General features: G+C 48.9%; 1 protein-coding gene across 1 annotated transcript; it reads right to left on the bottom strand.

Moving 5' to 3' along the window:
* Nucleotides 1-1,937: 1,937 nt before the first annotated feature.
* phyh (phytanoyl-CoA 2-hydroxylase) lies at nt 1,938-24,895 on the bottom strand. Its single transcript, XM_070897095.1, has 9 exons — nt 24,813-24,895; nt 21,495-21,550; nt 17,584-17,694; nt 14,733-14,901; nt 13,419-13,500; nt 12,349-12,530; nt 5,755-5,904; nt 3,098-3,232; nt 1,938-2,386 (listed from the first exon to the last, which is right to left on the bottom strand). The coding sequence occupies exons 1-9, from the start codon at nt 24,864-24,866 to the stop codon at nt 2,333-2,335; spliced, it is 993 nt and encodes a 330-aa protein (XP_070753196.1). The 5' UTR covers nt 24,867-24,895; the 3' UTR covers nt 1,938-2,332.
* Between the last annotated feature and the right edge of the window lie 2,104 nt (nt 24,896-26,999).

Raw genomic sequence — 26,999 nt, 5'->3', positions numbered from 1 at the left:
GCAGGAGTGGGGCGGGATTGGGGCAGGTTCGGGGTGGGATTGGGGCAGGTTCGGGGCGGGATTGGGGCAGGATTGGGGCGGGAGTGGGGCAGGTTTGGGGCGGGATTGGGGCAGGTTCGGGGTGGGAGTGGGGCAGGTTTGGGGCGGGATTGGGGCAGGTTTGGGGCAGGTTCGGGGCGGGATTGGGGCGGGTTCGGGGCAGGATTGGGGCGAGTTCGGGGCGGGTTCGGGGCGGGATTGGGGCAGGTTCAGGGCGGGATTGGGGCGGGATTGGGGCAGGTTCGGGGCGGGATTGGGGCAGGTTCGGGGCGGGATTGGGGCGGGTTCGGGGCGGGATTGGGGCGGGTTCGGGGCAGGATTGGGGCGGGTTCGGGGCGGGATTGGGGCGGGTTCGGGGCAGGATTGGGGCGGGTTCGGGGCGGGTTCGGGGCGGGTTCAGGGCGGGATTGGGGCAGGTTCGGGGCGGGATTGGGGCAGGTTCAGGGCGGGATTGGGGCGGGATTGGGGCAGGTTCGGGGCGGGATTGGGGCAGGTTCGGGGCGGGATTGGGGCGGGTTCGGGACGGGTTCAGGGCGGGATTGGGGCAGGTTCGGGGCGGGATTGGGGCAGGTTCGGGGCAGGTTCGGGGTGGGATCGGGGCAGGTTTGGGGCGGGATTGGGGTCGGGATTGGGGCGGGTTCAGGTCGGGATTGGGGCAGGTTCGGGGCAGGATTGGGGCGGGTTCGGGGCGGGATTGGGGCAGGTTCGGGGTGGGAGTGGGGCAGGTTCGGGGCGGGATTGGGGCAGGTTCGGGGCAGGTTCGGGGCGGGTTCGGGGCGGGATTGGGGCAGGTTCGGGGTGGGAGTGGGGCAGGTTCGGGGCGGGATTGGAACAGGTTCGGGGCGGGATTGGGACAGGTTCGGGGCGGGATTGGGGCAGGTTCGGGGCGGGATTGGGGCAGGTTCGGGGCGGGATTGGGGCGGGATTGGGGTAGGTTCGGGGCGGGTTCGGGGTGGGAGTGGGGCAGGTTCGGGGCGGGATTGGGGCGGGATTGGGGTAGGTTCGGGGCGGGTTCGGGGTGGGAGTGGGGCAGGTTCGGGGCGGGATTGGGGCGGGATTGGGGTAGGTTCGGGGCGGGTTCGGGGTGGGAGTGGGGCAGGTTCGGGGCGGGATTGGGGCGGGATTGGGGTAGGTTCGGGGCGGGTTCGGGGTGGGAGTGGGGCAGGTTCGGGGCGGGATTGGGGCGGGTTCGGGGCGGGTTCGGGGCGGGTGTGGGGCGGGTTCGGGGCGGGTTCGGGGCGGGTTCGGGGCGGGTGTGGGGCGGGAGTGGGGCAGTGATGACGCAAGCAATGTCCCTCCCCTAAATGCTATATACTTCAATGTAAGGAATAAAGGGAATAAGGCAGGTGGCCTCATTTGATGATCCTTCTAAAATATCATCCCTCCTCACCACTGCAATTGTTTCTTTAATCAATACTGCGACTCCCCCTCCTTTTTTAAACCCTCTCGTACTCGGTTGGAAACCCTTTAACCGGGGAAGGGTTGGGCCAGGCCAGCACCCAGAGTCGGCCGACAACTGAAACAAAATGGAGGCCGCCGTGGTGTGCCCTCCCCTTTAAGAGCGGTGCACCCTCCCCTTTAAGGGCGACCGCACGGCCCAGCCACCGGCAGCTTCCTGCCGCGCGAAACTGTCGGGGGCACCGACTGGCATCAGCCACGCTCTCGCGGGGCAATCTCCCCCGCGGGGCGGTAAAGAGTCGGAGCGCCGGGTGGGCGGAGAGTCGGGGGTGCTCGTAAACCCGTCCCCGCCGGCCCCGGCCCGGGGGGACAATTGCCGATGGGTGGCTCCCTCCATCTGCGCCCGGTCGGTAAAGCCTTAACGCCCCGACCTTAAATAAAGGGACAATTTCGGTCCCATAGACTTCTGCCAATGGACTGGGCAGTCAACTGTAATGCAATTCTGAATTTAAATAAATTTAATGATGCATTGACAGCATTCAGTATAAATTAATACAGAATAGACCAATTGAAACAAAATGTAATTAAAGTCAAGCAATGCAAGTGCAATCAGAACTGGTAACTGACTGGTTGAGTCACAGATCACTCAACTGGAAATCACTTTTGTACTGTGTCACAGTACGACTTTACTTAGAACTAATACCACATGAATGATTAATGCAGGTAGTGATGTAAGCTGTTAAATTAAAGATCTTACTGAAATACACTGAACACAGTGATATTATAGTTTGTAAACACAAATAATCAATGATCACGGCGATGAATGGTTCGGGGTTAATGATACAAACCCACAGCACCCTCTAGTGGTTACTCAGGGTCAGCTCCCAGAACAACTCTACAGATTGGTTCTCTCTCCTTGAACAAGTCGGCCTTTCAGACACCAAACATCCTGGAAAGATAAAGCCACAGAAGCATTAGCATTGGATCCCTTCTGATCTGACTGCAAGACAGCTCGGTGCAGTGGGGTTGGCGTCGATGCCGTGAAAGACTTGCATTTATATAGCGCCTTTCACAGCCGCCGGACGTCTCAAAGCACTTTACAGCCAACAAAGCACCCTCAAAGCCTCCCTGATAAAGTGCAACATCCCCACCGACACCTGGGAGTCCCTGGCCAAAGACCGCCCTAAGTGGAGGAAAAGCATCTGGGAGGGCGCTGAGCACCTCGAGTCTCGTCGCCGAGAGCATGCAGAAACCAAGCGCAGGCAGCGGAAGGAGCGTGCGGCAAACCAGTCCCACCCACCCTTTCCTTCAACCACTGTCTGTCCCACCTGATGTTTCAGAACTGTCGCTGCCCGCAGATTGATTTACAGTAAATAAAACAAGCCGGGGGGACAATGTTCCCTCTAAGCTGCACGTGTGCACAGTCACACAGTAATCTGCGAGGTCCCTCACACACCGATCACCGGCGTTCACATTGTACACACCGCGCATGCGCAGAAATTTAAAGGGGCCGCGCATTAAAAGGAACAGGCTGCGTGGAACAAAGCGCCGTTCACAGGGAACAATTGCCACGGAATACCATAACAACAGAAAGAGCTTAAACTGGTAGCGACTGTTTGTGATTGCAAGTTTGACAAAATACATTTTTTTTAAAACATACCGCCATAGTTACGTCTTTGTCTATGCCGTACTTTTTACGTCCAATCTCAAGAACCTCTTGCTCAATATTCTCCTGGCTGGTTCCCTTTACATCGATGTAGTAGCAGTCCGCACTTGTAAAGTGGCACGAGATTGCCTTAGAAAAAACATTGGATTGCAAACACGGAATACAGTGAGTTCACAGTAAAGAAAGACTTGCATTTATATAGTGCCTTTCTCAACCACCGGATGTCTCAAAGCGCTTTACAGCCAATGAAATACTTTTGGAGTGTAGTCACTGTTGTAATGTGGGAAACGCGGCAGCCGACTTGCGCACAGCAAGCTCCCACACACAGCAATGTGATAATGATCAGATAATCTGTCTTTGTTATGTTGATTGGGGGATAAATATTGGCCAGGACACCGGGGAAGGATATACTTGCCTCAGAGGGAGTGCAATAAAGGTTCGCTAGACTGATTCCTGGGATGGGGAGATTGTCCTCTGAGGAGAGGACTCTAGGGGAATCAAGGGATATGGGGATCAGGCGGGAAAGTGTTGAGGTCGAAGATCAGCAATGATCTTATTGAATGGCGGAGCAGGCTCGAGGGGCCGAATGACCGACTCCTGCTCCTATTTCTTATGTTTCTTCAAAACAAATAAAAGGTAATCATGAGATCAATACCAGGATATTATGCTAACAATTACATGGTTCACTGGTATTGAGATATGATTATGTTTGAAATCATATCTCCATACACATATCCATTACTTAATAATATTTATGTCTTCCTGAATCACTCCCCATTCTCTGGCAAGAAAGGATAAGCAGGCAACCTATTTCCTGGCTTCTAGGAACATAGGAACAGGAGTCGGCCATTCGGCCCCTCGAGCCTGTTCCGCCATTCAATAAGATCATGGCTGATCTGAATTGCCTTTTGCAGAAGAGAGTTCTAAACCTCTACCACCCTTTGTGTGTAAAAGTGTTTCCTAATTTCACTCCTGAAAGGTCTAGCTCTAATTTTTAGACTATACCCCTAGTCCTAGACTCCCCAACCAGCGGAAATATGTCCCTGTTCCCGGCTGCTTGAAGGTGCATAATATGCTTCTGATTAGGAAAGTGCAAACACAGATCGCAGTGAATGCTGTAATAATTATTTTCAGTTTTCATGGTAAGACAGACGGAATCAACACTAATGAAAATTCCTGGATTCCATATATTAAAAACAGAATACGCTTTATTCAATCCCTGTAAACCAATGGCTCTGAACATAACACACTGCCGCCTGAGGAAAAGAGTGTTCGAAGATCAGGCCCTCAAAACTGCCACCAAGCTCATGGTCTACAGGGCTGTAGTAATACCCGCCCTCCTGTATGGCTCAGAGACATGGACCATGTACAGTAGACACCTCAAGTCGCTGGAGATGTACCACCAACGATGTCTCCGCAAGATCCTGCAAATCCCCCGGGAGGACAGACGCACCAACGTTAGCGTCCTCGAACAGGCCAACATCCCCAGCATCAAAGCACTGACCACACTCGACCAGCTCTGCTGGGCAAGCCACATTGTCCGCATGCCAGACACGAGACTCCCAAAGCAAGCGCTCTACTTGGAACTCCTACACGGCAAACGAGCCCCAGCTGGGCAGGGGAAATGTTACAAGGACACCCTCAAAGCCTCCCTGATAAAGTGCAACATCCCCACCGACACCTGGGAGTCCCTGGCCAAAGACCGCCCCAAGTGGAGGAAGAGCATCCGGGAGGGCGCTGAGCACCTCGAGTCTCGTCGCCGAGAGCATGCAGAAATCAAGCGCAGGCAGCGGAAGGAGCGTGCGGCAAACCAGTCCCACCCTGCCCTTCCCTCAACCACTGTCTGTCCCACCTGTGACAGGGACTGTGGCTCTTGTTTTGGACTGTACAGCCACCTAAGGACTCATTTTAAGAGTGGAAGCAAGTCTTCCTCGATTCCGAGGGACTGTCTATGATGAGGATGATGACATAACACAGAAGACTTCTGACCTGTAAACATCAACCAACTGCTATCAAAAATGGGAGAAGAAATGCTAGCTCAGTGGTTCAATTGCTTAATTTATTTGAGGGTTTGGCATTTAGCCATTTAGATCAGGAAGGTTCCAAGTTCAAAATATGGAGTTCAATTTGTGGCCCCCCATCCACCACCTTCAACACTCACTCCCTCCACCACCGGCGCCCCCTGGCTGCAGTGTGCACCATCTACAAGATGCACTGCAGCAACTCGCCAAGGCTTCTTCAGCAGCACCTCCCAAACCCACGACCTCTACCACCTAGAAGGACAAGGGCAGCAGGTGCATGGGAACACCACCACCTCCACGTTCCCCTCCCAGTCACACACCATCCTGACTGGGAAATATATCGGCCGTTCCTTCATCGTCGCTGGGTCACAATCCTGGAACTCCCTCCCTAACAGCACTGTGGGAGCACCTTCACCACACGGACTGCAGCGGTTCAAGAAGGCAGCTCACCACCACCTTCTCAAGGGGCAGTTAGGGATGGGCAATAAATGTCGACCTTGCCAGTGACACCCACATCCTGTGAATGAATAAATAAAAAGTTTGCAAGACAGTGGTGAAAAATCTTTTGATCTGCTGCATAAAGTGTGTGCGAGATCTGATCCCTGTCTCTCATCACAAGTGACCCCTTACCTTTCGGAAGCCCAGAGTGCGGTTCATTCCTGATCCATGGATGAGCAGAGGATGGAAGAATACTGTGTCACCCTTCTCCATCACAAGGTGAACCCTGGGATAATTGGGGTCATAATCTCGCACGCCATGGTACATCTTATTGACCCCATCCTGAAGTTACAGTGGATGGGAAAACAGTATATTACATTCGTAGGTAACATAAGACCATTATCTACGGCTAGGACTATATGAAATCAGAAGCGTCACAATTTTGGGTGTTTACAACTAAAATTATAAGGGACTTTTTGTTGAAGAGGTAAAATGAAGCAGCTGCAATTACTAGAACCAATATTCTGACAGTTGCGGAATCGTTAAGCCTTTATTCGGATATAATTCTTGTACCAAAATACCAAAGTATAAGGTTATTTTTTAGTAGGTTAGTGTGGAATGCTAAACTATCATTTTATTTGAAAATGCAATGAGCGAATAGGATTTAATTCCATAATTAATAATGGGATCCAAAATTAAGTGGAATCCTGTTTTAAAACAGGGCAGTACTTGGTCTTTAGCCCTTGCTGAACAGTGTTGTGTCTGCAGGTGGGGAAGCTGCTCTCATTGGGCCCAAGTTTTCCCCCGGTATAGAACAGAAACGGTGCTTATTATTTACGTTGGTATTCTCCCCCCCGTCTGGTCGATCCAGGCCCTCGGCGCAGTGCAGCAGAACGCGTGGAGGGCAGAGCCAGGTCCCGGCGCTGAAAACAGTGCCGGGACCTCTGCACATGCGCGCTAGAGTGTGCGCGCATGTGCAGTAGCTCCTCGCCTCCGAGGCTGCGTGGGAGGGGCCCGAAGCACGCTGCCCCTAGCCCTGGCCAAATGGGCTCCCCGGGCGAAGATCGGGACTCGGGCCTCCCTCCCTCCCGTTCAGCTCCCGCTCCCACCCTCCCCCCCCACCTCCTGTTCAGCTGTTCCCCCTCCTCCCCCCTCCTCCCTCCCTCCCTCCTGTTCAGCTGTTCCCCCTCCTCTGTCCCCCTCCCTCCACGTCCTTGGCAGGGCCCGCCCGCCCGGCATCTTGCTGGGGGTGGGCCCCGCCCGAATTCTTCGGCCCGGCTTCCTCTCGTCGGCGGGGCCCGTTCAGCCTCCCCCCTCTCCTCCCCCCCCCCCCCCATCCCTCCCTCCCCTCACCCTCCCCCCCTCACTGTCAGAAACACAGAGAGACACTGACAGAGAGCGAGACACTGACAGAGACAGAGAGAGACACTGGGTGGGGCCCGTCCCAGCACGCTATTGGAGGTCTCCCGATGCTGCAGTCAGTGAGTAGAAACTTTCATTTCTTATTTATTGTTTTTTTTAAATTATTTTATTTATTTATTTATTTTTTTGATTGATTTATTGGTTGATTTATTGATTTATTTATCATTTATTATTGATGATGGCTCTTTATTTGTAAAAGTGAAGTGTTTAATGTTTGTAAACTTCCCTCCCCTCCCCCCATCTCTCGTTCCCTACGCCTGATTTCTAAGTATAGGCAAGGTTTTTCTGAGCGTACAAAAATCTACACTTACTCCATTCTAAGTTAGTTTGGAGTAAGTTTTCGCCTAAACTTGTAAAACAGGCGTAAGTGGCCGGACGCGCCCCCTTTTGAAAAAAAAAATCTGTTCTAAAATGGAACTATTCTAACTGACTAGAACTGGAGCAAACTAAATGCAGAGAATTGCAATTTCTCAGATGCTTCATTCTAAACTAGTTGCTCCAAAAAAATAGGAGCAACTCAGGCCGAAACTTGAGCCCATTAAGTGAAGCCAGTTCTGGAGAAAGGATCAGCATACAGAAACTATTCTATCATACGCCTGGGTAAGTTGCTGAAATGCTGCATCGTGGTCGACAATCCTCCAAAGTCAGTCTCAAATGATGTGTGCTCAGACCATCGCCATAGCGTGCTTCCCACACTGCGCACATGTACCTGCTGGTAAACAAACTAAAAACTCGCCCTGGGAGATCTCTAATCATAGAATCAGAGAACGGTTACAGCACAGGAGGCCATTCGGCCCGTCGAGCCCGTGCCGGCTCTCTGTAAGAGCCCCTCAGCCAGTCCCCCTCCCCCGCCCTTTCCCCGTAGCCCTGCAAAATAAAATTCCCTCAGGTACTTATCCAACTCCCTTTTGAAAGCCACGATTGAGTCTGCCTCCACCACCCTCTCAGGCAGCGCATTCCAGATCCTAACCACTCGCTGCGTAAAAACGTTTTCCCTCCTGTCGCCTTTGGTTCTTCTGCCAATTGCCTTAAATCTGTGTCCTCTGGTTCCCGACCCTTCCACCAATGGGAACACTTTCTCTCGATCTACTCTGACCAGACCCCTCATGGTTTTGAACACCTCGATCAAATCTCCTCTCAACCTTCTCTGCTCCAAGGAGAACAACCCCAGCTTCTCCAGTCTCTCCCCGTCACTGAAGTCCCTCATCCCTGGAACCATTCTCGTCAATCTTTTCTGCTCCCTCTCTAAGGCCTTCACACCCTTCCTAAAGTGTGGTGCCCAGAATTGGACACAATACTCCAGTTGAGGCTGAGCCAGTGTTTTATAAAGGTTCATCATAACTTCCTTGCTTTTGTACTCTGTGCCTCTATTTATGAAGCCCAGGATCCGTAAGGTTTTTTAACCGCTTTCTCAACCTGCCCTGCCACCTTTGATGATTTGTGCACCTATACCCACAGGTCTCTCTGTTCATGCACCCCCTTTAGAATTGTACCCTTTAGTTTATATTGCCTCTCCTCATTCTTCCTCCCAAAATGTATCACTTCACACTTTTCTGCATTAAATTTAATCTGCCACATGTCTGCCCATCCCACCGGCCTGTCACCAGCCTGCTTACTGTTCACCATACTTCCACGTTCTGGCTGGACTTCCAGATTCCAGGAGGAAAATAGGGGAAAGAATTCCTCGGCCCAAGGGCTTTCTCTCTCGCTCCTCAGGCAGCTCAGCTGAAACTCGCGGCCAAACAGTAATCTGTGAGGTCGCGCGCGGACCGCTCACTGGCTTTTACATTGGAAATACCGCACATGCGCAGAAAGGTAACGACCGTGCATTGCAAGAGTCAGACCCCGCTGAAGCAAAGCGCAGCTCACAGGGAACACTGGGCTGGTCAGTTTCTTTCATTTGTGTTCCCTGCTCCTCTCTCTGAATTTCCTCGACCCCTGTGCCCTCTTCCTTTCATTTTGTTTAAGAGATTGTAATATGGACAGCATGGGCTACGGTAGCACAGTGGTTGTATCACTGGACCAGTAATCCTGAGGCCTGGACTAATAATCCAGAGACACGAGTTCAAATCCCACCACAGCAGCTGGGGAATTTAAATTCTGTTAATTAAATAAATCTAGAATAAAAAGCGAGTGGTGACCATCCAAGTTTCAGTTGGAGTTGCTCCTATTTTTTTAGTTTGGAGTATCTTAGAAATCGCAATTCTCGGCATTTAGGTTGCTTCAGTTCTAGTGAGTTAGTTTACTTTTGTTTTAGTTCAGTTTTCTTTTCAAAAGGGGGCGTGTCCAGCCACTTACGCCTGTTTTGCAAGTTTAGGCCGCGAAAAATTACTCCAAACTAACTTAGAACGGAGTAAGTGTCGACTTTTGTACGCTCAGAAAAACCTTGCGCACACCTTAGAATTAGCCAGAGATAGGGGGGAGAAGGGAAGTTAGAGGGAAGTGAGGGGATTTTCCAAAGCATTAAACACTTCACTTTTAGCAATAAAGAGCCATCATCAATAATAATTGATAAATGAATCAATAAATCAACCAATTTAGAACTCAGCAGAGGAGGACAAAGGGTTTGATTAGGGCAGGGAAAATGGAGTACGAGAAGAAGCTTGCAGGGAACATTAAGACGGATTGCAAAAGTTTCTATAGATATGTAAAGAGAAAAAGGTTAGTAAAGACAAACGTAGGTCCCCTGCAGTCAGAATCAGGGGAAGTCATAACTGGGAACAAAGAAATGGCGGACCAATTGAACAAGTACTTTGGTTCGGTATTCACTGAGGAGGACACAAACAACCTTCCGGATATAAAAGGGGTCGGAGGGTCTAGCAAGGATGAGGAACTGAGGGAAATCCTTATTAGTCGGGAAATTGTGTTGGGGAAATTGATGGGATTGAAGGCCGATAAATCCCCAGGGCCTGATGGACTGCATCCCAGAGTACTTAAGGAGGTGGCCTTGGAAATAGTGGATGCATTGACAGTCATTTTCCAACATTCCATTGACTCTGGATCAGTTCCTATGGAGTGGAGGGTAGCCAATGTAACCCCACTTTTTAAAAAAGGAGGGAGAGAGAAAACAGGGAATTACAGACCGGTCAGCCTGACATCGGTAGTGGGTAAAATGATGGAATCAATTATTAAGGATGTCATCGCAGTGCATTTGGAAAGAGGTAATATGATAGGTCCAAGTCAGCATGGATTTGTGAAAGGGAAATCATGCTTGACAAATCTTCTGGAATTTTTTGAGGATGTTTCCAGTAGAGTGGACAAGGGAGAACCAGTCGATGTGGTATATTTGGACTTTCAGAAGGCTTTCGACAAAGTCCCACACAAGAGATTAATGTGCAAAGTTAAAGCACATGGGATTGGGGGTAGTGTGCTGACATGGATTGAGAACTGGTTGTCAGACAGGAAGCAAAGAGTAGGAGTAAATGGGGATTTTTCAGAATGGCAGGCAGTGACTAGTGGGGTACCGCAAGGTTCTGTGCTGGGGCCCCAGCTGTTTACACTGTACATTAATGATTTAGACGAGGGGATTAAATGTAGTATCTCCAAATTTGCGGATGACACTAAGTTGGGTGGCAGTGTGAGCTGCAAGGAGGATTCTATGAGGCTGCAGAGCGACTTGGATAGGTTAGGTGAGTGGGCAAATGCATGGCAGATGAAGTATAATGTGGATAAATGTGAGGTTATCCACTTTGGTGGTAAAAACAGAGAGACAGACTATTATCTGAATGGTGACAGATTAGGAAAAGGAGAGGTGCAACGAGACCTGGGTGTCATGGTACATCAGTCATTGAAGGTTGGCATGCAGGTACAGCAGGCGGTTAAGAAAGCAAATGGCATGTTGGCCTTCATAGCGAGGGGATTTGAGTACAAGGGCAGGGAGGTGTTGCTACAATTGTACAGGGCCTTGGTGAGGCCACACCTGGAGTATTGTGTACAGTTTTGGTCTCCTAACCTGAGGAAGGACATTCTTGCTATTGAGGGAGTGCAGCGAAGGTTCACCAGACTGATTCCCGGGATGGCGGGACTGACCTATCAAGAAAGACTGGATCAACTGGGCTTGTATTCACTGGAGTTCAGAAGAATGAGAGGGGACCTCATAGAAACGTTTAAAATTCTGACGGGGTTAGACAGGTTAGATGCAGGAAGAATGTTCCCAATGTTGGGGAAGTCCAGAACCAGGGGACACAGTCTAAGGATAAGGGGGAAGCCATTTAGGACTGAGATGAGGAGGAATTTCTTCACCCAGAGAGTGGTGAACCTGTGGAATTCTCTACCACAGAAAGTTGTTGAGGCCAATTCACTAAATATATTCAAAAAGGAGTTAGATGAAGTCCTTACTACTAGGGGAATCAAGGGGTATGGTGAGAAAGCAGGAATGGGGTACTGAAGTTGCATGTTCAGCCATGAACTCATTGAATGGCGGTGCAGGCTAGAAGGGCCGAATGGCCTACTCCTGCACCTATTTTCTATGTTTCTATGTTTCTATAAATCAATAAATCAATCAATCAAAAAATCAAAAGTTAAAAAATTTAAAATAAAAAATCAATCAATAAATAAAAAAATGTAACGTTTCTACTCACCTATCCCGGGAGCACCAGGAGCCCTCCAACAGCCTGCCGAAGAGTTGGTCGGGCGGGCCCCGCTGCCGAGGAGGAGTTCGGACGGACCCCGCCGCCAAAGAGCTGCTAGTCGGGCGGGCCCCACCGCCGAGGAGGTAAGGGCAGTGGCGACGAGGCGAGGGACGGTGAGGCAGGCAGGTCACTCGGTCCGGGATAGGGGCGACGCACATTGCGTTGTCCCTTCGGCCAGGGATAGGGTCGCCCGGAGACAGGACGCGCTGGGAGGGCTGTAGCTGCGCCCCCAGCTGCTTGTGCTGTGCTGTGCTGCGCCGACTGCTGAACACCGAGAACTGCGAGGTAAGTTTTAGGCGTGCTTTTAATTCTACAAAATAGGCGGGCCTCTCGGAGGCGTGCGGTTCTGCGGGAACAGCCAAAACTTGGGCCCATTGAAACGACCGGATTGTCGTAAAAAACCCATCGGGTTCACTGAGGTCCTTTAGGGAAGGAAATCTGCCGCCCTTACCCGGTCTGGGCCTATATGTGACTCCAGACCCACAGCAATGTGGTTGACTCTTAACTGCCCTCTGAAATGGCCCAGCGAGACACTCAGTCGTACAAAACCGCTACGACAAATCCATCGCTGTGGGAGCACCTTCACCACACGGACTGCAGCGGTTCAAGGCGGCGGCTCACCACCACCTTTCTCAAGGGGCAATTAGGGATGGGCAATAAATGCCGAGCTTGCCAGCGACGCCCACATCCCATGGACGAATAAAGAAAAGAAGCCTTGTGGCATAGTGCTTACCGTCCACTTGGGGTAGTCATGCTGTTGCAGTCTGCCCTTGTGTGTCCCTGGCAACACAACAAGGCACCCATTGGTGCGATCAACTCTCTCCATGGCAGTCCAGGCACACACAATCCGGTCTGCAGGCCTGAATGCGAAATAGTGCAGGTCCTGGTGCATAGGATGGCGAGAAGTCTTCTTTCCTGAAAACATACACAGAACACAGGTCACTTTTATATCAAACTCAATTATCCCTCTCTGTACTGCGTGCAGTTCTGGTCACCACATTACAGGAAAGATGTGATTGTATTGGAGAGGGTTACAGAGGAGATTTACGAGGATGTTGCCAGGACTGGAGAATTTTAACGATGAGGAAAGATTGGATAAGCTGGGGTTGTTTTCTTTGGAACAGAGGAAGCTGAGGGGAGATCTTATTGAGGTGTATAACATTATGAGCGGCCTGGATAGAGTGGATAGGAAGGACCTATTTCCCTCAGGAGAGAGGTCAATAACCAGGGGGCATTGGTAGAAGGATTAGAGGGGAGTTGAGGAGAACGTTTTTCACCCAGAGGGTGGTGGGGGTCTGGAACTCACGGCCTGAAGGGGTGGTAGAGGCAGAAACCCTCACCACATTTAAAAAGTACTTGGATGTGCACTTGAAGTGCCGTAACCTACAGGGCTACGGACCGAGAGCTGGAAAGTGGGATTAGGCTGGGTAGCTCTTTGTCGTCCGGCACGGACACGATGGGCCGAATGGCCTCCTTCTGTCTCGTAAGTTTCTATGATTCTCCTACTCCAATGAGCTAGCAATACAGTTTACCACAACCTCACATCACTGTCAAGCTCTACTAAATATGGGAAAAATTGGAGAATCTCCCATTTTAATAATGACTTACCAAGTCATAGCTCGCTAGAAATGTTCAGAAAATACACTATTCAGGAAAAGAAATATCCCTTATTCAGTTTAACGCCTCAAAGATTTGCCGTTGGAATATTTTCTGCTTATGATACTGAAACAGCAAATGATATATTTACTGAAGGAAATTGTCAGCCTTACCCAACTGCATGTGGCACAGCTTTGCTTCCTTTACCTGTATCTGGGGGCTTGTTAATCAGCATGGTATGCATTGCCATGATGTTAGGGCCAGTAAAGCACTCCACATATTTCAAGATCTAGAAGCATAACCGTATTGAATTAAAAGACAAATTCTACACATTACATTTTCTACCAATGAATTGGCTGAGCAGAGATTCAGTTGGTAAATTAAAGAATGAGATAAACATTTCACGAAAGAAAGACTTGCATTTCTATAGCGCCTTTCACGACCCCAGGATGTCCCAAAGCGCTTTACAGCTGATGAAATACTTTTTTGAAGTGCAGTCACTGTTGTAATGTGGGAAACGCAGCAGATAATTAACGCACAGCAAGCTCCCACACACAGCAATGTGATTACGACCAGATAATCTGTTTCAGTGATGTTGATCGAGGGATAAATATTGGCCCCAGGACACCGGGGATAACTCCCCTGCTCTTCTTCAAAATAATACCATGGGATCTTTTACGTCCACCTGAGAGAGCAGACGGGGCCTCGGTTTAACGTCTCATCCAAAAGACGGCACCTCCGACAGTGCAGCACTCCCTCAGTACTGCACTGGAGTGTCAGCCTAGATTTTTGTGCTCAAGTCCCTGGAGTGAGTGGGACTTGAACCCACCTTCTGACTCAGAGGCGAGAGTGCTGCCCACTGAGCCCCGGCTGATACCTAAAAGAATAAAAATATTAAAGGGTATGGGGAAGGGCGGTGAATTCGGGTTACAGTGCATCGCTCTGATGTGGAACTAAGGGCACGAGCATAATGCATTGACTGTCAGCCTGAAATTTCCATGATTCGATGGCAATGTTTCAGATTATTAATGAAACAAAAGTGACGGTTTCTGCTAAGAGAATGTTTTTATTTTACAAGAACGTAATCTTACACGAACATCTCCTTCTGAATATATCCTCGGGTCTCATTCATTTGCCTAAAATCCGGAACCCTCGGGACTGAGGCCGGTCCGGATTCCGGACTTTCAATTTGCTTTCTGACGTCACGAACCCGGAAACGCCCGAGCCCAGGATTGGGTATTTCCGGATTTGGGAACGTCAGAAAGTGTGAGGGGGCGGGGGGGAGATTCCCGCCAAGGAGCTGTTCGGGCCGAATCGCCAAGGAGGTCGTCGGGCGGGTCGGCGAGGAGGCCCCGAGGTCGGCAGGGTCGACAGGTCCGGATTCCGGAAAATTTTACGGATTCCGGACGACCCTGCCACCAATCAGTCCGAATTCCAGAACATTTCGGAACTCCAGATTCTCGACGCTGCACCTGTATTGAATATATTCTTTATATTTAGCCCATTCTCCTTGTCTCTCACCTCTGGCAGACAGCAGTATTTAAAGAGAGTTTCACTGTTCTGATAATCTTGGATCTTAGAAACAGCTTGTTGATCTTGAACGTATTCTGCTTTAGTAATGGTTACATCTCTCATCACCGTTAGTCCCAGAACTATAACCTCCCTCCGGCAAATCCTCTCAAACTCAGCTCTGGAACAAAGACAAACAATTTTCAGTTAGACGTGTAAAAGTTACATTTATCCAGTATATGCACCAAATTAATCATAGAATCATAGACATTTATGGCACAGACGGAGGCCATTCGGCCCATCGTGTCCGCACCGGCCGACAAAGAGCCACCCAGCCTAATCCAACTTTCCAGCTCTGGGTCCGTAGCCCTGTAGGTTACGGCACTTCAGGAGCACATCCAAGTACTTTTTAAATACGATGAGGGTTTCTGCCTCTACCACCCTTTCAGGCCGTGAGTTCCAGACCCCCGCCACCCTCTGGGTGAAAAAGGTTCACCTCAAATCCCCTCTAAACCTCCCCCCAATTACTTTAAACCAATGCTCCCTGGTTATTGACCTCTTTGCTCAGTGAAATAGGTCCTTCCTATCCACTCTATCTAGGCCCCTCATAATTTTATACACCGCAATAAGGTCTCACCTCAGCCTCGTTTCAAAGAAAACAACCCCAGCCTATCCAATCTTTCCTCATAGCTAAAATTCTCCAGTCCTGGCAACATCCTCGTAAATCTCCTCTGTACCCTCTCCAGTGCAATCACATCTTTCCTGTAATGTGGTGACTAGAATTGCACGCAGTACTCCAGCTGTGGCCCAACTAGTGTTTTATACAGTTCAAGCATAATCCCCCTGCTCTTGTATTCTATGCCTCGGCTAATAAAGGAAAGTATTCTGTATGCCTTCTTAATCACCTTAATAAGTATTAGATTATTATTGTTAGTCTTCCAGTTTACTTCCGATAATCCAATCCATTTTATTTTTACATGCAATGAAATAAATGGGTTTATGGTTACCTGAGTCCCTCTTTTTGAATATGGACTCACTTAGCCTGGTTCCAATCTGCTGGCACCTCCCCAGTGCCCACAGACTTCCTCACAATGACTGTCACTACCTCACAGATCACCTCGCTCGTCTTGATCAGCGATCTGGGATAAATACCATCCCTCTCAAGTGATTTGTTTGTTTCAAGCCCCTTTTTTAAGCCTTTTTAAGATTTCCATCTCATTTATATCAAAATCAATCATCTTACTTGGGTTATCTATGTTCCTAATCATAGAAAAGTACAGCACACAAAGAGGCCATTTGGCCCATTGAGCAGAAAGGATTTCTTCGGCAGCACCTCCCAAACCCGCGACCTCTACCACCTAGAAGGACAAGGGCAGCAGACGCATGGGAACACCACCACCTCCACGTTCCCCTCCCAGTCACACACCATCCTGACTGGGAAATATATCGGCCGTTCCTTCATCGTCGCTGGGTCACAATCCTGGAACTCCCTCCCTAACAGCACTGTGGGAGCACCTTCACCACACGGACTGCAGCGGTTCAAGGCGGCGGCTCACCACCACCTTCTCAAGGGGCAATTAGGGATGGGCAATAAATGCCGGCCTTGCCAGCGATGCCCACATCCCAGGAATGAATAAAAAATAAATGGGTGCCTTGGGCTCAGGAGAGGAAGGGTATATCAAGCACAGCGAAGGTGAGAGAGATGGTAAAGTTCCAATGCTGCCTTAACTGTAACCTCCAGTGCTGCACCGTGACGGATTTAGGGCTGGTCTGAGCGAGATTACCAGTTTAATGCAAATCGCGATCAATTATGGACAGTTGGTTCTACTCGTTCATACCCCACAAATAATTGGGTTGGAATTGCTGCCAAAAAGGTTACAGCTCCCTAGACTGTGTCAGCTGTGGCTCAGTGGGCAGCACTCTCGCCTCTGAGTCAGAAGGTCGTGGGTTCAAGTCCCACTCCAGAGACTTGAGCACAAAAATGTAGGCTGACACTCCCAGTGCAGTGCTGAGGGAGTGCCGTGCTGTCTTCCGGATGAGATGTTAAACCGAGGCCCTGTCTGCTCTCTCAGGTGGCACTATTTAGAAGAAGAGCAATGGATTTATTCCCGGTGTTCTGGGGCCAATAATTATCCCTCAATCAACATCACAAACAGATTATTTGGCCATTATCACATTGCTGTGTGGGAGCTTGCTGTGCACAAATTGGCTGCCGCGTTTCCGACATTACAACAGTGACTACACTCCAACAGTACTTCATTGGCTGTGAAGCACTTTGGGATGTTCGGTGGTCGTGAAAGGTGCTATATAAATGCAGGAATTTATTTTAGACAAGGAAGGTTTGATTCCCTTTCTGTGGCGATTCCCACATAATCGGCATGTCAGCAAAGTTGAAGCCAGTGGGATAATAGGGGCTGTAGCAGCCTGGATGCAAAATTGGCTACGGGATAGAAAACAGAGAGTTGTAAATGGCTGTTTTTGGATTGGAGGAAGGCAACGTTCCCGCTAAGCTGTGGCCGCGCAGACATCTGGAGGTCCCATGCAGGCCATCGAGCAGCTTTTCAATGCGAGATTTTGCGCAAGCGTGAAATGTTGAATGGGCCGCACAACTGGTTAAAGGGACCATTGTGGGGAGGTATAGAGTGATGTTCCCCAGGGTTCAGTACGAGGACCATAACGTTTCCTCTTCTGAATACTTGGGAGGAAATAATCACTCTGTTATATTCACTGCTTCTACCTATTCTCTGACCGCCCTCTGTACTGCTGTAATACTGAAATCATTGAATGTGAAGGACTATGGGGTGTCACCGAGGATGCAATAAGGTGCTATATAAATGCAAGCTTTCTTTCTTTAACAACTTACCTAAAGAGTTCAAGATTTTCATCAGAAACCAGCTTCTTGATATGAAGGAATCCATTTTCCTCATAAAACTGCCTCTGCTCGGGGCTGAGAAATCCATTTTCCAAAGTGTAGCTAAGTATAAAGATAGTTTCAAACAACAAGGCTGAATGCAATTTCTTTTTAAGAGTACAAAATTCACACAAGAACAACGATGTTTTATGTTAGTGTCCACTATATGATATTGGACAACCTGGAGCTACTCTGGGATTCTTTATTAGGGGTTCTAGTTGACTGGTGTAAATGCGAGAGTCCTTATACTGCAGCAACACGATACATTCTAATTTTACTCAAGGGAGGATACAATTTCAAAAGGCTCAGAGTTACATCGGATACATGGCCCAGAAACAGGCCAATCGGCCCAACCAGTCCATGCCGGCGTTTATGCTCCACTCGAGCCTCCTCCCGTCTTTCCCCATCTAAATCTATCAGCATAACCCTCTATTCACTTCTCCCCCATTGGCTTGTCCAGCTTCCCCTTAAATACATCGATACTATTTGCCTCAACCCCTCCCTGTGGCAGCGAGTTCCACATTCTCACCGCTCTCTGGGTAAAGAAGTTTCTTCTTGAATTCCCCATTGGATTTCTCTGTGTTTAGAAAAGAGACCCAGCCTAAACATCCTTTCCTGACAGGTATAACTTCATTCTGGTACCATCCGTGTAAATCTTTTTTTGCGCCCTCTCCAATGCCGCTATATCCTTTTTACAGGAAGAGTAAGAATGCACCTCTCCCCTCACAATGGGTGAAATTCCTGTCAACGACAAAATTGGTGAAAGTCAACTTTAACAGCAAGGTTGACTATAGCAGGAATTTCATCCCTAAAAATCAGTTTAACATCCCGACCTGTTCACTTAACAGGTTGCTGGGATCTCTGATCCAGCCTCAGTTCTCCATCCTCTCAGTCAGCGCAGGTACTTAATTAAGCTGCTAGACACATCCTGCAGGAATTCTTCAGTTTTTAGGTCAAAATTAGGTAAATTAGGTCAAAACGCACCAGCAAATAAAACATTATTTTACAGTCTGATGGGTTTTTTCCAACAGAAACAGCAGCTTAACAAGATTGCGATGGGAAACAGAGACAGAGAACTGAAGAAGGTAAGAATAAACGGGTCATTTTCAGGTTGGCAGACAGTAACTAGTGGGGTGCCACAAGGGTCAGTGCTTGGGCCCCAGCTATTCACAATCTGATTTGTTTGCTGATGATACAATGCTGAGATGAGGAGAAACTTCTTCACTCAGAGTGGTTAACCTGTGGAATTCTCTACCGCAGAAAGTTGTTGAGGCCAGTTCGTTAGATATATTCAAAAGGGGGTTAGATGTGGCCCTTACGATCAAAGGGATCAAGGGGTATGGAGAGAAAGCAGGAAAGGGGTACTGAGGTTGAATGATCAGCCATGATCTTATTGAATGGTGGTGCAAGCTCGAAGGGCCGAATGGCCTACTCCTGCACCTAATTTCTATGTTTTTATGTTTCTATGCTAGGTAGGAATGTAAGTTGTGAGGAGGATGCAAAGAGACTTCAAGGGATATAGACAGACTGAGTGAGTGGGCAAGAACATGTCGAATGGAATATAATGTGGAGAAATGTGACGTTATCCACTTTGGTAGGAAAAATAGAAAAACAGAGTATTTTTTAAATGGTGAGAGATTGGGAAATGTTGGTGTTCAGAGGGACCTGGGGGTCCTTGTACACCAATCACTGAAAGTTAACGTGCAGGTACAGCAAGCAATTAAGAAAGCAAATGGAATGTTGGCCTTTATTACGAGGATTTGAGTATAAGAGTAAAGACATCTTATTGCAATTATATCGGGCCCTGGTGAGACCACACCTGGAGTATTGTGCACAGTTCTGGTCTCCTTACTTAAGGAAGGATACACTTGCCATTGAGGGAATGCAACGAAGGTTCACCAGGCTGATTCCTGGGATGGGGGCGATTGTCCTATGAGGAGAGATTGAGTGGACTAGGCCTGTATTCTCTAGAGTTTAGAAGAATGAGAGGTGATCTCATTGAAACATACAACATTCTTACAGGGCTTGACAGGGTAGATGCAGGGAGGATATTTCCCCCGGGCTGGGGAGTGTAGAACCAGGGGTCACCGTCTCAGAATAAAGGGTCGGCCATTTAGGACTGAGATGAGGAGAAACTTCTTCACTCAGAGGGTGGTGAATCTTTGGAATTCTCTACCCCAGAGAATTCCATTGAGGCGGCTCATTCTTTGTGTATATTCAAGACAGAGATCGATAGATTTTTGAATATTAAGGGAATCAAGGGATATACGGACAGTGCAGGAAAGTGGAGTTGAGGTCGAAGATCAGCCATGATCTCATTGAATGGCGGAGCAGGCTCGAGGGGCCGAATGGCCTACTCCTGTTCTTAATTTTTATGTTCTTATTACTGAGGATATCATTCATATCAAAGTGTCAGGTGTTGGTAGCATTCTTGCCTGAGTCAGAAGGTCGTGGGTTCAAGTCCAACTCCAGGAACTTGAGCACCAAAATTCTAGGCTGACACTCCCAGTGCAGTACTGAGGGAGCGCTGCACTGTCGGAGGTGCCGTCTTTCAGATGAGACGTTAAACCGAGGCCCCGTCTGCTCTCTCAGGTGGATGTAAAAGATCCCATGGCACTATTTAGAAGAGCGGGGGTGTTTTCTTTCCTGTTCTGTTACTTATTTTTATAAAATGAATTTGTTCAAAATAATGAGAATTGACGACATTATTGGGGAAATTTCCTGGAGAGGTACTGTGCAAGGCGACTGAATTAACATAGATAGAAACAGTCTATAAAACCAGTGTCCTTCAATGACTGTCATTTCAACTGTGTATTACATAGAATATACGGCACAGAAACAGGCCATTCGGCCCAACCAGTCTATGTCGGCAACCTTCAGCCCAGCTGCCCATACTGTTGTACATGGTGACTCGCCCAATGACAACATCAACACTCACTGACCAAATAATAATCAACCGAAACAGCCAAAGCAATATTTGCTGGAGCGATTAAAATCGGGGATTGAAGGAGCACAAATATCTCGGAGGGATTTGAAAACAAGGATGAGAATCTTAAAATCGAGACGCTGGTTAACTGGAACAAGCCACCACTTCAGCAGAGGTCAAAAATAATGGAAGAAGTCTGTGGAGGGGAAAGAATGGCTGAATTCTAACCAGAGGGCCCGTCTCCGCTCTTGCCTCAGCTTATCCGCTGCTGAAGCCTTCATCCATGCGCTTGTTACCTCTAGACTTGGCTATTCCAACACACTCCTGACTGGCCTCCCACATTCTACCCTACGTAAACTTGAGGTGATCCAAAACTCGGCTGCCTGTGTTCTAACTCGCACCAAGTCCCACTCACCCATCACCCCTGTGCTCGCTGACCTACATTGGCTCCCGGTTAAGCAACGCCTCGATTTCAAAATTCTCATCCATGTTTTCAAATCCCTCCATGGCCCTCGCCCCCTCCCTATCTCTGTAATCTCCTCCAGCCCCACAACCCCTCCCCCCCGCCCCCCGCCCAAGTTTAAATTGTCCAATTTCTGGGCCAGAGAGGTCAATTGGTATTGCATTGATAATTATCACATCGTTAAAAGGGTACACATGCTCTTTGTTACCAGCCCTAACTTCCTGCGCGAGTTAAATGGGCAAATTAATGTGTAAAGCCAGCAAGTTCTTAAAAAATAACGGGGAGGCTAAGGGCGAGATGCTGCTTGTGTGAAGCAAACTGCGGAGCAGCTGAAATCGACCAGTAAGTTCTGGAGATTCACAACTCGGGGCGTATCTCTTAATGCCCTGAGCTGGCTGGTTGATTGGCGCATTAATGATGGTGTGTGTCGTTAACACGCTGTTATTATTCCAGCCAGTTTTGGCCATTACTTACCGGGGCCTTCCAGGATCAGTATGTGTCACGATTTCTGCAGACGTGGGAAAGGCAGTCTGAAATATGGGTAAAGGAAAGCAACACAAGCTTTCAGAGTTACATTTTGTTTGTTGAATGCATATTTTTTGACACTTTTGGCGATAATTCCACACGGTAATTCCTGGGTGCAAGGATGCAAATTTATTCTTTTTGCATTTTTTGTTTTACGCAGCAAGTTGTTACGATCTGGAATGCACTGCCTGATAGCATGGTGGAAGCAGATTCAATAACTACCTTCAGAAGGGAATTGGATACAACATTTTGCAGGGCTATGGGGAGAGGTCAGCGAAGTGGGACTAATTGGATAGCTCTTTCAAACAGGCACGATAGTGTGCTATCATTCTAGGAACCTATCATGAGGTTCTATTTTTTTGGTGACCTTACTATGCCAATGGGGTGGAAGACCCAGTTCAGGATTACATGGATTCCCGCCTCTTGCTGTCTTCCACCCTGAACTCGCTGACATCAACGAGGGCGGAGAAATTGGACACTGCAGCAGCCAACCGGCAAGCTGCAATGGGACGCCCAGATCCTTTCCGCAGCTCACCAGTTCAATGCAAACAAAGCTCGAGGCCCAATTTCGCTTGGGCCTCAGGCGGGTGCGTGTTGGCATTGTGCCAACCATTTTACGTCAGAAACCAACGCGTGTTGAATTTCTCCAGCCATTTCCGTGACTGTCAGTGCGTGAGAGCAACAAGCCGAGTCCAAAGCTACATGGGAAGTAAGAAGCAAAGAAGTGAAAGACACAACTCAGAAATGGAATGTACGTGAGAAGCAAACAAAAAGTCATCAACCGATATGTGTAAGCAAATCTTTGGAAAGAATTGCATTTATATAGCACCCAAGAACGTCCCAAAGCGCTTTACAGCCAATGATGTACTTTTGAAGTGTAGTCACTGTTGTAATGTAGGAAAGGCGGCAGCCAATTTGCGCACAGCAAGCTCCCACAAACAGCAATGTGATAATGACCAGATGATCAGTTTTAATGATTTTGCTTGAGGGATAAATATTGGGAGAACTTAATAGCCCGGAATTTGCAGTGGGTAATAACAGTGAGCCGTCATTACCTCTCTGAAACTGACCGCATGAATTAAGTGCATGTGCATCCTAATGTGGAAATACTAATGTTGCGGTCAGTCACTCACTGCTCCCACATCGGCTGTGCTGTGGAGTCACCTCCCGCGCCCCCAGTGTAATCAGTGAAACTGACAAAAACTTGGGATTTCCACGGTAATATCGCTGTTAAACACCCCATTAAAAGTTAAACCTTGTTGGATTAGGTGTAACTGGGTTTTTAACAGTGAATTAACTGGTAAACACAGGTTATGCCACTGAAAAACTCATTTTACTTTTGTGCAGTGTCATATTTATCCATTTTAATTAAAATAACAATTTTTAAGAAACTTAAAAAAAAAAGTTAGATTTATTTTAGTTTGTTCATCTTTATTTTATGTTTTCTTGTTCCCCATGACCCAATCGTTGTTTTGCTCTCTGTAACATTTTTAAAATTCAGAATAAAAGCAACTCCTTCACTTTCTGATTCTATGAGAATTCTGCATTGTGATTGGCTGCTTAGACAGCTTGTTGACATGACAGCTGGTTGATTTGATCAGAACGACAACACGTCCAACAGTGCGGTGCTCCCTCAGTACTGCCCCTCCGACAGTGCGGTGCTCCCTCAGTACTGCCCCTCCGACAGTGCGGCGCTCCCTCACCACTGCCCCTCCGACAGTGCGGCGCTCCCTCAGCACTGCCCCTCCGACAGTGCGGCGCTCCCTCAGCACTGCCCCTCCGACAGTGCGGCGCTCCCTCAGCACTGCCCCTCCGACAGTGCGGCGCTCCCTCAGCACTGCCCCTCCGACAGTGCGGCGCTCCCTCAGTACTGCCCCTCCGACAGTGCGGCGCTCCCTCAGTATTGCCCCTCCGACAGTGCGGCGCTCCCTCAGTACTGCCCCTCCGACAGTGCATCGCTCCCTCAGTACTGCCCCTCCGACAGTGCGGCGCTCCCTCAGCACTGCCCCTCTGACATTGTGGCGCTCCCTCAGCACTGCCCCTCCGACAGTGCGGCGCTCCCTCAGCACTGCCCCTCCGACAGTGCGGCGCTCCCTCAGCACTGCCCCTCCGACAGTGCGGCGCTCCCTCAGCACTGCCCCTCCGACAGTGCGGCGCTCCCTCAGCACTGCCCCTCCGACAGTGCGGCGCTCCCTCAGCACTGCCCCTCCGACAGTGCGGCGCTAACTCAGCACTGCCCCTCCGACATTGCGGCGCTCCCTCAGTACGGCCCCTCCGACAGTGCGGCGCTCCCTCAGCACTGCCCCTCCGACAGTGCGGCGCTCCCTCAGCACTGCCCCTCCGACAGCGCGGCGCTCCCTCAGCACTGCCCCTCCGACAGTGCGGCGCTCCCTCAGCACTACCCCTCCGACAGTGCGGTGCTCCCTCAGTACTGCCTCTCCGACAGTGCAGCACTCCCTCAGTACCGTCCCTCCGACAGTGCGGTGCTCCCTCAGTACTGCCCCTCCGACAGTGCAGCACTCCCTCAGTACTGCCCCTCTGACAGTGCGGCACTCCCTCAGTACTGCCCCTCCAACAGTGCGGTGCTGCCTCAGTACTGCCTCTCCGACAGTGCAGCACTCCCTCAGCACTGCCCCTCCGACAGTGCGGCGCTCCCTCAGCACTGCCCCTCCGACAGTGCGGCGCTCCCTCAGCACTACCCCTCCGACAGTGCGGTGCTCCCTCAGTACTGCCTCTCCGACAGTGCAGCACTCCCTCAGTACCGTCCCTCCGACAGTGCGGTGCTCCCTCAGTACTGCCCCTCCGACAGTGCAGCACTCCCTCAGTACTGCCCCTCTGACAGTGCGGCACTCCCTCAGTACTGCCCCTCCAACAGTGCAGCACTCCCTCAGTACTGCCTCTCCGACAGTGCAGCACTCCCTCAGTACTGCCCCTCCGACAGTGCAGCACTCCCTCAGTACTGCCCCTCCGACAGTGACATTTCTCTCTAATGCGAGCACAGCTGCAACACCACAAAAGTTGCGAGTTGCAAAGCAGTGACTCTGAAATCCAAATCAGCGCTCGGTGATGTTCCCCTAATCCGGCTCTCTGCAGACTCTCACAGGATGCTGGACTTTGGCCTTTCTCTGTTACATACGCCACAGGTTCGCCGCTGATTCACCCGCCGTAACTTTGGCGGACGAGCCGGGCGAGAGAAGCCGCCTCTCCTTTCCGGCGGAAGGTCAGCCCAGGCTGTGTGTAATTGATTTTAAAAAACATAAAGGATACAACTGGGGAATTGAGATGTCGCAGAACAAGCTTCAGTCGGGCTGCCGCGGCCATTGCAAAAGGAAATAGACAGAGATGGCAAAGTCCCAGCACTGGGCGTTAGTCACTGAGGGTCCGCCCCTCGCGGCTCCACACACACAGTGTTAACATCACTACATTCAGACACACAGTGTAACACACACACACAGTGTTAACATCACTACATTCAGACACACAGTGTAACACACACACACACATTGTTAACATCACTACATTCAGACACACAGTGTAACACACACACACAGTGTTAACATCACTACATTCAGACACACAGTGTAACACACACACACACATTGTTAACATCACTACATTCAGACACACAGTGTAACACACACACACACAGTGTTAACATCACTACATTCAGACACACAGTGTAACACACACACACACACAGTGTTAACATCACTACATTCAGACACACAGTGTAACACACACACACACAGTGTTAACATCAATACATTCAGACACACAGTGTAACACACACACACACAGTGTTAACATCAATACATTCAGACACACAGTGTAACACACACACACACAGTGTTAACATCACTACATTCAGACACACAGTGTAACACACACACACACACAGTGTTAACATCACTACATTCAGACACACAGTGTAACACACACACACACACACAGTGTTAACAGCACTACATTCAGACACACAGTGTAACACACACACACACATTGTTAACATCACTACATTCAGACACACAGTGTAACACACACACACAGTGTTAACATCACTACATTCAGACACACAGTGTAACACACACACACACAGTGTTAACATCACTACATTCAGACACACAGTGTAACACACACACACACACAGTGTTAACATCACTACATTCAGACACACAGTGTAACACACACACACACAGTGTTAACAGCACTACATTCAGACACACAGTGTAACACACACACACACATTGTTAACATCACTACATTCAGACACACAGTGTAACACACACACACAGTGTTAACATCACTACATTCAGACACACAGTGTAACACACACACACACAGTGTTAACATCACTACATTCAGACACACAGTGTAACACACACACACACAGTGTTAACATCACTACATTCAGACACACAGTGTAACACACACACACACAGTGTTAACATCACTACATTCAGACACACAGTGTAACACACACACACACAGTGTTAACATCACTACATTCAGACACACAGTGTAACACACACACACAGTGTTAACATCACTACATTCAGACACACAGTGTAACACACACATACATAGTGTTAACATCAATACATTCAGACACACAGTGTAACACACACACACACAGTGTTACCATCAATACATTCAGACACACAGTGTAACACACACACACACAGTGTTAACATCACTACATTCAGACACACAGTGTAACACACACACACACAGTGTTAACATCAATACATTCAGACACACAGTGTAACACACACACACAGTGTTAACGTCAATACATTCAGACACACAGTGTAACACATACACACATAGTGTTAACATCAATACATTCAGACACACAGTGTAACACATACACACATAGTGTTAACATCAATACATTCAGACACACAGTGTAACACATACACACATAGTGTTAACATCAATACATTCAGACACACAGTGTAACACACACACACAGTGTTAACGTCAATACATTCAGACACACAGTGTAACACATACACACATAGTGTTAACATCAATACATTCAGACACACAGTGTAACACATACACACATAGTGTTAACATCAATACATTCAGACACACAGTGTAACACATACACACATAGTGTTAACATAGAAACATAGAAACATAGAAAATAGGTGCAGGAGCAGGCCATTCAGCCCTTCTAGCCTGCACCGCCATTCAATGAGTTCATGGCTGAACATGAAACTTCAGTACCCCCTTCCTGCTTTCTCGCCATAACCCTTGATCCCCCGAGTAGTAAGGACTTCATCTAACTCCCTTTTGAATATATTTAATGAATTGGCCTCAACTACTTTCTGTGGTAGAGAATTCCACAGGTTCACCACTCTCTGGGTGAAGAAGTTTCTCCTCATCTCGGTCCTAAATGGCTTACCCCTTATCCTCAGACTGTGACCCCTGGTTCTGGACTTCCCCAAC

Source organism: Pristiophorus japonicus, chromosome 13 (genome assembly GCF_044704955.1).
Source record: "Pristiophorus japonicus isolate sPriJap1 chromosome 13, sPriJap1.hap1, whole genome shotgun sequence".
NCBI classification, from domain to species: Eukaryota; Metazoa; Chordata; class Chondrichthyes; family Pristiophoridae; genus Pristiophorus; species Pristiophorus japonicus.
This window is presented reverse-complemented; position numbering and strand designations above follow the sequence as displayed.

Coding starts and splice junctions, on each gene's coding strand:
- phyh (XM_070897095.1), bottom strand. CDS start 24,866: ATGGCCGCGGCAGCCCGACTGAAGCTTGTTCTGCGACATCTCAATTCC. Junction 21,551..24,812: donor GACATCTCAATTCCCCAGTT/GTATCCTTTATG, acceptor CCCATATTTCAG/ACTGCCTTTCCCACGTCTGC. Junction 2,387..3,097: donor ACAAAGACGTAACTATGGCG/GTATGTTTTAAA, acceptor TTATCTTTCCAG/GATGTTTGGTGTCTGAAAGG.